The sequence below is a fragment of the Saccopteryx bilineata genome, chromosome 1 (genome assembly GCF_036850765.1).
Source record: "Saccopteryx bilineata isolate mSacBil1 chromosome 1, mSacBil1_pri_phased_curated, whole genome shotgun sequence".
Classification (NCBI taxonomy): Eukaryota; Metazoa; Chordata; class Mammalia; order Chiroptera; family Emballonuridae; genus Saccopteryx; species Saccopteryx bilineata.
Window position 1 is genome coordinate 138,913,253 of NC_089490.1, and position 12,025 is coordinate 138,925,277.

At 57.9% G+C, this 12,025-nt stretch overlaps 1 protein-coding gene across 3 annotated transcripts in view; it reads left to right on the forward strand.

The window, feature by feature from the left end:
- LZTS1 (leucine zipper tumor suppressor 1) overlaps positions 1 to 11,204 on the forward strand; it is a 63,573-nt gene extending 52,369 nt beyond the window's left edge. For all 3 annotated transcript variants that reach the window (XM_066268109.1, XM_066268092.1, XM_066268101.1), the window contains exons 2-4: positions 1,645 to 2,115; positions 4,301 to 5,104; positions 7,542 to 11,204. In XM_066268109.1, coding sequence (XP_066124206.1) covers positions 1,777 to 2,115; positions 4,301 to 5,104; positions 7,542 to 8,213 — 1,815 coding nt within the window. In that variant the 5' untranslated portion in view covers positions 1,645 to 1,776 and the 3' untranslated portion in view covers positions 8,214 to 11,204. The remainder of the gene's footprint in view (positions 1 to 1,644; positions 2,116 to 4,300; positions 5,105 to 7,541) is intronic.
- Positions 11,205 to 12,025: the final 821 nt, after the last annotated feature.

Consider the following 12,025-nt stretch of genomic DNA (forward strand, 5'->3'; position numbering starts at 1 on the left):
AAGTTAACAACTTCTCTTCCAAAATCTGGCTATAGCATTGCAAGGCACCCATAACAACCTGGTTTGCCTACATAATCCATAAGTATGACGCGAACTGTGTAAGCCAAAACACTCACATCTCAATATTTTTAAGTTTTTATGGGAGTGAGTGTCGTAAACTTGAAACATCATATGTTGCGACTGTCGTAACCTGAGGACCCCCCTATTATCACGTACCTCTTCTTAGCATCCAAGGTGTAGTTATTTCCCTCCTCTTTCTCTCTTTCCTCTCTCCCTGCCACTCCACCAGAACTGCTCTTGCTGCGGCCACTGATGACCTCCCAGGGCCCAATCCCCTGACCAGTTCTCAGTCACCTTACTTCGGCAGCTCTGGTGCCCTCCCTTGAGACAACGTCTTCACGTGGCTTCCTTTGTCTCCTGCATCACTGGAAGCGTCTCAGTTTCTCTTCCTCAGACGCCTCACCTTCCTGCCACCACGAACCAGTCCTCAGCCTTCTCTTGTCTTCCTGCCTTTGCTTCTCCAATGGCCTCCCCCACTTTCAGCTGCCTTCTCTATGCAGACAACTTTCGCAGAGCCATCTGCAGCCCCCACAGGCCCCACGCAGCCCGCCACCCACTCTGCAACACTCCTCCACGTCTTCACTGAGCCCCTACTTCCCACCCCACGTCATCCTAAACTGGCGCCTTTTGTGGTCTTGCATCTCAGTGGATGGCAGCATGCTTACTCTAGTTCCTTGGATAAAAACAGTGGAGTCAGCCTTGGCTCCTTGCTTTCTCCTGCTCCCTGCGTTCAATCCTGTAACAAATCCTATCAGCTGAAACTTAAAATTAAATCTTAAATTTACTCCAAAGCTACCACCCTGACCCAGCCATGGTAGTCACTCATCTAACACAACTGGCCCTCCACATTCACCCAGACCCCTCAACAGCCTCTTCCCCACACAGCAGCCAGAGGGACCTTCCACAGCCTCAGTCAGATCATGGTGTCACTGCTTAAAGCCATCAGAGTAACAGCAAACACCCTTAGGCCACCAGGCTCTGTGTGGCCCAGGCCTGCTAGCACCTGACTTCTCCTCGCCCGCCCTGCTGCGGGACTGGCTTCCTTGCAGGTCTCGCCTCTGCTGGGCTCTCCCCACCGCTGGGACTCAGGGCTCGGCACTCGGACTGCTTCTGAACTGTTTCTCAAGACCCTACACTGCTGCATGGCTTGTTCCCTCATTGTGGGGGTCCCTTTAAATTATACCCCAATAGAGAGGCCTCCCTGGTGCTCCCTGTACAAACAACACCCCCCTCCGACTTCCATCTCATGCACTCAGCTTTACTTCCCATGTCACCTCTGTCACTTGAGATGGTGCACGTTTGTTTCTGGCCCGTCCTCACTGCACTCGGCACGAGCCACAAGCACGGGGACAGGAAGTGTCCTGGCCACTCCGGTGTTCCATGCCCAGAACAGTGCCGGACAGAAAAAGGCCCTCGGCGAAGGTTTGTTGAATTTGGGGACAAAGGAAGAACAGAGAGCTTACAAACAGGGCTGAGCTTTTGTTAACAGGCACATACATTCGCCACCGCCCAGACCCTGCAGTGAGCATGACTCCCTTCAAGGCGCCACCAGCCCGTCTGACTCTGCCCTTGTGTCTCTTCCAGGTCTGCGCTCCCCCAGGCTCTGTGAGCGGTTTGCTATGCCCGCAGGACCCTTGCAGCTCCAGGACTGCTGCTCGCTGCCGCAGCCGCACCAGGCTCCCGCTCTGCCCCGCCTGGCCCCAGCCCCGGGGCGCCATGGGCAGCGTCAGCAGCCTCATCTCTGGCCACGGCTTCCACAGCAAGCACTGCCGGGCTTCCCAGTACAAGCTGCGCAAGCCCTCCCACCTCAAGAAGCTCAACCGGTACTCAGACGGGCTGCTCAGATTTGGCTTCTCCCAGGACTCAGGTCATGGCAAGTCCAAAATGGGAAAGAGTGAAGACTTTTTCTACATCAAAGTCAGCCAGAAGGCTCGAGGCTCCCACCACCCTGATTATACTGCCCTGTCCAGTGGGGACTTAGGGGGCCAGGCTAGGGTGGACTTTGGCCCGTCTACCCCACCCAAGCTCATGCCCTTCTCTGATCAACTAGAAGTGGTAAGTGGGAGTCTCTGGTAATGGCAGATGGGTTGGAATGGCAGGAGAGAGCAAAACGAGTGGAGAGCACAGGGCAGGGAGGGGTAGCGGCAATGATCTAAGCATCTAGAGCTGCGAAGGGCTGGAGCACTCAGTGAGGGCGAGGGTGCCCAGCCACACTGCGGAAATCAAAGGTTGAACAAAGGAAGAGAAGCTTTGGTCAGTCCTGGGTGAGCCGTTGAGCAAACAGCGAAGGGGAAATGCAAGGCTTTCTGAGCTCCTGCCCTCCCTGCCCCACCGGGCTGGCAGGAGCAGCAGCAGCATTTTCAGTGTGTGTGGGAGGAGAGGGTGCTCTGGCTTGTCTGGAAGAGCAGACGGGGAGTCCACGCAGAGAGCTGGCACTTCCCTGGCCAGCAGACTCCTTCCTCGTTGGCTGCCGGATGGTGCAGAGCTGCTCACTCAAGCTGGGCCAGGAGGCATCTGACTGGATGAGGACTATGAATTTCTTGCCATAATCTTTAGCAGAAATGAGGACACAGAGTCCTACATACTCAGAAACCCAGTCCTTAGGCCAGATTAAACTCTCATGGGGCCCACCAGTGGTCACCTGCCCCACATTGGCTTGGACACACCAAGAAGTGACCCTCCACATTTGCGTAGAGCCTTAAGCTTTTCAAACTAAAGGGCTTTGGCCCTGGCCGGTTGGCTCAGTGGTAGAGCGTCGGCCTGGCGTGCAGAAGTCCCGGGTTCGATTCCCGGCCAGGGCACACAGGAGAAGCGCCCATCTACTTCTCCACCCCTCCCCCTCTCCTTCCTCTCTGTCTCTCTCTTCCCCTCCCGCAGCCGAGGCTCCATTGGAGCAAAGATGGCCCGGGCACTGGGGATGGCTCCTTAGCCTCTGCCCCAGGCGCTAGAGTGGCTCTGGTCCCAACAGAGTGATGCCCCGGAGGGGCAGAGCATCGCCCCCTGGTGGGCAGAGCATCGCCCCCTGGTGGGCAGAGCATCGCCCCCTGGTGGGCATGCCGGGTGGATCCCGGTCGGGCGCATGCGGGAGTCTGTCTGACTGTCTCTCCCCGTTTCCAGCTTCAGAAAAATACAAAAAAGAAAAAAAAGAAAACAAACTAAAGGGCTTATAAACTGAAAAGCACTTTACCAGTGAAAATGGTAGTGGCTAGAGCTCAGTGGACAGAGCATTAACCTAGCATGTGGACACCCCAGATTCGATCCCCAATCAGGGCACACAGAAGTGACCACCTCTCCCCCTCCCTGTCCCCTTTTCTCTCCCCTTTCTCTCTTCCCTCCTGCAGCCAGTGACTTGGTTGGTCTGAGCATGTTGGCCTCAGGCATTGAGGATAGCTCGATTGGTTTGAGCAGGGGTCCCCAAACTTTTTACACAGGGGGCCAGTTCACTGTCCCTCAGACTGTTGGAGGGTTGGACTATAAAAAAAAGCTATGAACAAATCCCTGTGCACATATCTTATTTTAAAGTAAAAAAAAACAAACAAAAAACGGGAACAAATACCATATTTAAAATAAAGAACAAGTAAATTTAAATCAACAAACTGACCAGTATTTCGATGGGAACTATGCTCCTCTCACTGACCACCAATGAAAGAGGTGCCCCTTCCGGAAGTGCGGCAGGGGCCGGATGCGGCCCGCGGGCCATAGTTTGGGGACCCCTGGTTTTAAGCATCAGCCCCGGATGGGGGTTGCCAGATGGATCCTGGTCAGGGTGCATGCAGGAGTCTATCTTACTATCTCCCCTTCTCTCACTAAAAAAAAAAACAACAAAGAAAGAAAAAGAAAAAGGTTATGCCAAGTGATCTTCCCAACCTTTGAGGAGGCCAGGGTGGTGTCTACCAGAAGGGACAGTGAGGTGAGCAAGGGGTTGACTATCACAGGGACACCGTGCTCACCTATCCCAGAGTCCCTGCCTACACTGCACAGAGACAGAGCTGAAGCTGTTCCCCGTCTCAGGCAGCTGAGGCAAGCTGGTGACGGGTGGCAGTTCCCGGGTGATTATGAAAGACATCCCCCTGTCCCCACTGCCCCTGGCACGGAGGGGTTTCTCCTGCTTGAGAGGAGGATTCCACACATTAGGCTGCTCCGAGCACCGGGGGAGATCGCCTGTGGCTGTGATGGAGAAGGGCGCCACGCGGCAGCGTGGGGAGGGGGACATGAGGTCGTGTGGTTCTTTTCTCCCCAGGCCTCAGAGAAGGGTGCGCCGAGGCCCACAGCCTTCAAGCCCGTGCTGCCGCGATCGGGGGCCGTCCTGCATGCCTCCCCCGAGGGCACCAGCCACCAGCTGCACCCCGCCCCTCCAGACAAGCCCAAGGAGCAGGAGCTGAAGCCCGGCCTGTGCTCCGGGGCACTCTCCGACTCCGGCCGTAACTCCATGTCCAGCCTGCCCACGCACAGCACCACCAGCAGCTACCAGCTGGACCCACTGGTCACAGCCGTGGGGCCGGCCAGCCGCTTCGGTGGCTCAGCCCACAACATCACCCAGGGCATCCTCCTCCAGGACAGCAACATGATGAGCCTGAAGGCGCTGTCCTTCTCTGATGGGGGCAGCAAGCTGGCCCACCCCGGCAAGGTGGACAGGGGCTCCTCGTGCGTGCGCTCGCCCATCTCCACGGACGAGAGCGCCATCCAGGAGCTGGAACAGAAGCTGCTGGAGCGGGAGGGTGCGCTGCACAAGCTGCAGCGCAGCTTCGAGGAGAAGGAGCTGGCCTCCAGCCAGGCGTGCGAGGAGCGGCGCTGGCGCTGCCAGGAGGAGCCGGAGGGTCCGGAGCAGAAGGGCGGCAGCAAGCGGAAGTCGGCCTCGCAGAAAGGCCAGCGCACGCAGCAAGTGCTGCACCTGCAGGTGCTGCAGCTCCAGCAGGAGAAGCGACAGCTCCGGCAGGAGCTCGACAACCTCATGAAGGAGCAGGACCTCCTGGAGACCAAGCTGCGGTCCTACGAGAAGGAGAAGACCAGCTTCGCCCCTGCGTTGGAGGAGACCCAGTGGGAGGTGAGGCTTGGGGTGGCTGAGGTTTGGTGCCCAGACCCCTCCCCTGCTCCAGGTCTGGCCAGTGGTGTATGACACAGCCTAGCCCAGCATGCTGTGCTGGAGAGCCAGCTCCATGATCCAAGCGAGAGGCTCCTGGGTAACCACATCAGGGATGCACTTTGGGCTTCTCCCTCTCTTCCTGTGTCAGGGTCTCATGGCCCCAGAATGGAGTTTGTTGACCCAGTCACTGACCAAGAGAGGCTGGAGTCATGAGAAACAAAGCCTAGCTGGGTACCTGAGGGCCAACTCGCTTCGTCTGCTCACAGAATCCTCCACGGAGGCACAGCCACACCTGGATTCATGCCGGTCCAGGAGCCACAAGAAAGCATAGGATTTGTTACTTTTTGAGGGAAGGGCCCCACCCACTGGTGAGAGTGACCCTGTTTGTGGCAGGTCTCAGTGACAGAATGGAGCAGTTCTAGAAGTGGAAGTGGAGGCTCTATCAGGGGTCTGAGATAGAAACAAGAGGAAGAAAAGGGCTCATGCACCGTCAGGCAAGCTGGAGGTGAGGCCTGTGCATCTGCCTTGACCCCCACATCCTGCCTGAGAGCAGCTTCTATTTCTGGGAGGCCCCTGGAGGTGGTGCTGGGATGAGGGGGGTGCTGTGCTTCACCCCAGGGCAGACTTTCCCCTGGACAGGGACTGAGGGGTCACTGTGTCTGGTTGGACCAGCACTACCACCCTAGCAGCTCAGCCATCTGTTTGCACAGGAGCTCTGTGTACTTATACTGGGAATCAGAGTGACAGCGTCACCAGGAGTGGAGGGAAAGGCTCCTTTCTGTGGAAGAGATGGATGGGGAACCAGACAGGTGAGAAGAGAGTCACTCCTCGTCTGCCAGGTCGCCCGCAGCGGAGAGGACGTTAGCCACGGGAGCAGTGCCTTTCCTCCTTCCTGTCGACGTGGGTGCAGCAGACCCTCTCTGGGTCATTGCTTGTCAGCCAGGGCTCGGGGACACTTCAGAGCATCTCGGAGATAGAAGCTAGTGCTGGCAATAGGCACCCCATCCTTGTTTGTCTGACCTGGAACTAAGCTGGACATTGCTATGAACCTCACTCCCAGGTTGTTCAGTCAGGCTATACAGTAAAACAGTAAGTTAAATAAATTAAACATTTTTATAGCATAGATACATTCAAACATATTTATAACAATAATGTTTAGCGTGTTTATTAAGTGCCAGGCCCTAGGTTCTCTCTTCTACTCCTTACCCGGTGGAGAAGATATGATTACTAATCCTCAGTTTATAGTCAAGGTGACTGAGGCACAGAGAGGTTGTGATAGCAAACAGCAAGTTAAATGACTTGCCCATGCCCACCACATTGTAAGTATCGGAGCCAGGACTTGATCCTGACAGCTTGGCCCCAGAGCTCAAATTGTTAACCACTATACCATACCATATTACTACTGCGCTAATGGTCACTCAGGGCATGAGTGGTCAAGTCAGGATCCCCAGCCAGACCCATGCCTCCACCATGGCTCCGTGCTGCTCCCCCCATGAACAAATGCAGTCTTGGCCTTGATTCCAGTCAGTGCTTCTGAGGTGGTTCATGACAGCGGCGGGGGGGGGGGGGGGGGGGGGGGCAGATTTCCACTGTGAGATGAAAAGTGAGGAGTATCTAGGTGGCTTCCAGTCCTGTTCCCAGAATCCCCTCGTCAGAGGCCCACGCCCTGACCTCACTCTGCCAGCATTCCCGGGGCAGCGGGAAACACTCTGTGGCATGCACCAGACTGGTCTTCTGAGCCACCCGTGACCCTGAATGGCCATGGCTCAGAAACGGACAGACCTGCAGTGCTTTTGGTCTGTTTGCAGATCTTGGCCAACATTGGGTGCGGAAGAGGAATAGAAATGTGAGGGCAGGGGGCAGTGGAAACACAGTAGCCCGTCATTTGGTAGGTAGGAATTAGGCCTTGTCTCTGAGCCAGGTGCCGTGCTTATCACAGGGTAAATGCCTGGCTGTATCTTCACCCCAAGAGGCAGGAGAGGGGAGCTGGTATGCAGGGGACAGATCAGAATGTATGTGCATAAGCGTGGGGGTGGAAATGTGGCAGACATGGAAGTGGGTACCATCGATGTTAAATGTGGATGATGGAGGTGCCAGCAGTGGACAGATTTAGCCCCTGGTCATTGACTGACCCATGACCACAGGCTTGGGTATAGATGGAGATTTTGACTCTGAATTGGTGGTGAGGGAGGCATGAGGACAGACCAAGCCAAACTACAGAATGAAATGAGCCTGGGTGGGGGGGGCTCCATGGGTCACTCAGACCAGCAGGCTTGGGGCCTCTTGGGAGGCTCCGTGTCAGGATGGCTTCGTGCTGGGAGGCGGTGGAGATGTAACTCACTCTGGGCTACGATGTCTCACTCCTTGCACTCTCCTCTCCCGCCCCGACCCTTGGCAGGTGTGCCAGAAGTCAGGCGAGATCTCCCTCCTGAAGCAGCAGCTGAAAGAGTCCCAGATGGAGGTCAACGCCAAGGCCAGCGAGATCCTCAGTCTGAAGGCGCAGCTGAAGGACACGCGGGGCAGGCTGGAGGGCGTGGAGCTGAAGACGCAGGATCTGGAGGGCGCTCTGCACACCAAGGGCCTGGAGCTGGAGGTCTGCGAGAATGAGCTGCAGCGCAAGAAGAACGAGGCCGAGCTGCTGCGGGAGAAGGTGACCCTGCTGGAGCAGGAGCTGCTGGAGCTGCGGGCCCAGGCCGCCCTGCAGCGGGACTGCGTGGCCTGGGGGCCGGGGCTGGGGGCGGGGCCAGCGCCCGCCTTCTGCGAGGACATCCCAGCCCTGCAGCGGGAGCTGGAGCGGCTGCGGGCTGAGCTGCAGGAGGAGCGGCAAGGCCACAGCCAGATGTCATCGGGCTTCCAGCATGAGCGGCTGGTGTGGAAGGAGGAGAAGGAGAAGGTGATTCAGTACCAGAAGCAGCTGCAGCAGAGCTACCTGGCCATGTACCAGCGCAACCAGCACCTGGAGAAGGCACTGCAGCAGCTGGCCCACAGGGACGGCACAGGGCTATCTTTGGAGATTGACATTGAAGGGGCTGACATCCCCTACGAGGACATAATAGCCACTGAGATCTGAGGGACTCTTGGGAGGGGGAGAGCGGGGGCCTGGCCCTGGGAGGCAGAGGCGCTGGGCCTGTCCAGGAGGCCCCCTCCCCTCCCTGCTCAGTAGCTGGGCCTCTCTGGGGCCTGCCCGGGGACAGGCCTGGGGTCCCTGAGGGGAGGGCCAGGAGGCGAGAGAAGGGACTGCCGCCTGGCCTCTCTGCCCCTCTCCCGTGGTCCAGTGCTCACCATTCTGCAGCCCACCAGGCCTCCAGTTTTAAGGTCTCCCTCAGCCTTGGCCTCTGTTCAAATACTTAGAGGTACCCTCCCTCCCCCAGGGATGGCGGTGGCTGCCGTGAAGGCCAGTGACCTCCTCTCTTCCCACAGTCGTTCTCCCCTGGATACACTGGGATGCCTTGGGAATAGAAAAAAGCCATTTGTGACCAGCACCCTTGTAAGTTGACCCAGTCATAACCGGAGCTCTTCCTCTGGCCGAGGAGGTGTAGGGGCTGGAGTGGAGTGTGCAGAACTGGGCTGAGCACCATCAGCACTGTCCTGATCCCGCAGCCACGGAAAGCGAGCAGAGCTGTGGCAGCCCCGGAGTTCGCTCAGGGAGGACCACGGGGCAGAGGGAGACCCTGCTGGGCTCTGCTAACTGGAGGCTAGCAGCCTCTGGGTGGCGGGCGACCTTGGGCCTCAGCAACCACTCTCCGTAAAGCCACAGATGCTGAGGAGCTGAGTAGGTGCTGGGAAGGGAAGATGGAAGGCACCATGGTGTGGGATGGTTGTGGCTTTCCAGCTGTCCCAAGGAGAACCTCCAGGTAGTGCCGGGGAAGGGCTGGAGGCAGGGCTTCCCCACCTGGTTGAAGTTGACCAACAGCTACTTTGAACTTGTTTTCTTCCCAAGAATCAAGCCTTAGCTGGATCCAAAATAGCCCGCGTCCACTAAGACGACCCGCCAGCATTGGCAGGATGATCTGGGTCGCAGCACACACAGCCCACACACACACCTTTCCCTTCACAGCTCCAGTGCCAAGTTCAGACAGGGGTCCTTCCTGGTTGGAGTCCTCCCACCAGAGCGCCAAGCGGCAGGGCTGAGGGGCGCAGGCCCAGCCTCGGGAACATCCCAGGGCTGCCGCTGGTCTGCCTCCGCCCTGAGCCCCACCACGGCCCCACAAGAACCCCGACTGTCAGAGGCCAGAGGCGGCAGCTGCTGGGAGCTGGGCCAGTGCTGGGGAGGCTGGGTTTCTCTTCAGAAGACACGCAGAGCTGGGGGAGGACAGAAAAGATAGACTTTCTCAGTTGCTTATTTCAGGAATCTTTTTTCCTTCCTTTTTTTCTTTCTTTTCTTGTTTTTTTTCAGAAGCAAGCGAGTCCTAGCAGGCAGCCAGGCTGTTCTGTGCTCTATTTTTTACTCTAGCCGCAGCTGCTGCGCTGGGGACAGCCAGCCCTTGCTGGGCTCCCACGCCTCGTACCGGCCTGCTGGGAGGGCTCACCCGGAGGCCAGGGGGGCAGAGAGTTTGGGTCCTTACCAGTTCCGTGCCGGTCCCCAGCTGCCTCTCTGACCTCTGACCTTTAGCTCCAGGCCTCCAGGTGGGAATGGAGCTGCTCCTTTTCCTTCCCTGAGTCTGGGGTGAGGGCAGGGCCGTCTTCCTGAGGTTGGATCTGTCTTCCGACCCCCAGGGTTAAGCTGTGCCTGTCCTGCTGCCTTCACACGACAGAGGAGTGTGTCTGGAATTTGAAGCCATGGCTCTTAGTCATAAACTAGATTTAAACCTGGACCCCATAGGCCAGGATCCCCTCCCTGCCTCGGGGGCAGAGTGCAGACCCCTAAGTCAGAAATCCCCTGTGCCGTGGCCCTTCATCTCTCCCTTTCCACCAGCCCGTGCCTTGTCCGAGTCCCTCCCTTAGTGAGGCTGCCCCGCAGGACAGAGAAAGGGGGCTGTGCACCTTTTCCAGGCTAGAAATACCCCTGATACCCCTCCCCAAAGACAGTCCCTCACATGAGAAGAGGTGGGTGCTGAGTCCGGGATGGTAGGTGCTAACTGTTGTGTGACTGTACCCTGCACCCCACATCCCTGCCCTCAGCCAACCCATGAATGCCCTCCCTGGGCTGCCACCAGCCCAAGGCCCCAGGATGGCCCACAGTGGCACCAGAGCGCATCAGTGTCCTGTAACATAGCAAACTCACTGCCATGTGGACTTTCTTCCCCTCCCTGTGGAAAAACTTCCTTACTCCCCCTGGACTATGCCAAGCCAAGCTGTCCAGAAGGAGGCTCCGAACAGCGGAGGCTGAGCAGGGACTGGGGAGGTCAGGCGACGTGGCCTCAGCCTGACCTGGGGCCACATGAGTTCGCTGTCCTTCCCTCTGAGCAGCCCCGCTGGCGTGCTTGCTCACCCAGACCCACCCGCTCTGCTCCCAAAGAATGCCTGAACATGGCAACACTGTCCACAAAGAGAGCACCCAGCCCCTCTCCCAGGGGGGCAGTCGCCTGTGGGACTCAAGAGGACCAGACTCTTGGGTGCCTGCTGCAGGTGTTCAGGCAGCCTTGCTGAGGCACTCTGCACACCATGGGCACTGAGCCCTGTGGGGACTGGGGGCCGTGTCTCCCTGAGAAGAAACTGCTGCGCCTCTGTCCCCGCCCTGGTCCTGTTCTGACCCAGTGGGGCCGCCCAAGGGAAGCTGGGCTGGACCACGGGAGCAGCAGCTTCGAGGAGGGTCATTCCCAGCGGCCCTGAGCTCGCTGAGCCTGAGCGCTAGCCCTGTGCAGGTGGGCGCTCCCCTCCCCTCTGTGCGGAGTCCATGCTGTGTCTGCAGGCAGCACCAGAGCCCCTGGCCACGGCTGCCTCTAGATGGACTCGCATTCGGAAGAGTATGTACACAGTTATTTTTCTCTTCGTTGTTTGTTGTTGTTTGGTTTGCTTTGCTTTTGACAGCTTTGTTTTATTTTGTTCTTTGATGCCCCCTTTTTGGCCATGTAAACTATTTCTGGTGATTTTATGTTTTTATTTATGAATAAAGAATGCCATTTCCCATGCCCTCCATAGCCACTCTTGTCTGCCCACACTCCCCACCTCACCCCACACTCCCCACACTCCCCACCTCACCCTGTCTACAGCTCGGCAGTTTCTTGGGGCTGCTCCATGTGGAATAAGAAAGGCAATGCCGGCCCTGGCCGGTCGGCCTAGCGTGCGGAGGACCCGGGTTCAATTCCCGGCCAGGGCACATAGGAGAAGCGCCCATTTGCTTCTCCACCCCTCCGCCGCGCTTTCCTCTCTGTCTCTTCCCCTCCCGCAGCCAAGGCTCCATTGGAGCAAAGATGGCCCGGGCGCTGGGCATGGCTCTGTGGCCTCTGCCTCAGGCGCTAGAGTGGCTCTGGTCGCAATATGGTGATGCCCAGGATGGGCAGAGCATCGCCCCCTGGGGGGCAGAGCACCGCCCCTGGTGGGCGTGCCGGGTGGATCCCGGTCGGGCGCATGCGGGAGTCTGTCTGACTGTCTCTCCCTGTTTCCAGCTTCAGAAAAATGAAAAAAAAAAAAAAAAGAAAGGCAATGCCCTTCCGACCAGGGATGGAGCTGGGACTGCACGATGAGTCATGAGGAAAGCACGGGTCTGGTAGCAGCTAGATATCCAGTTGGACCCTGCCATTTGCCAACCCTGTGGCCTCATCAGTGAATGGACCCTGGTTAGCCCTGAGAAGGGGAAAGGAGACCCAGGGAATGGTCCTCTGCAAAGGCCAAGGCTCCTCCCCAAAAGAACCCCTCCCCAGCCCTAACCTCGGCCTCCCTTACCTTACGCCTCCAGCGCCCACCTCACCAGCCAACCCCTTGGTCTGTCGCACACGGCCT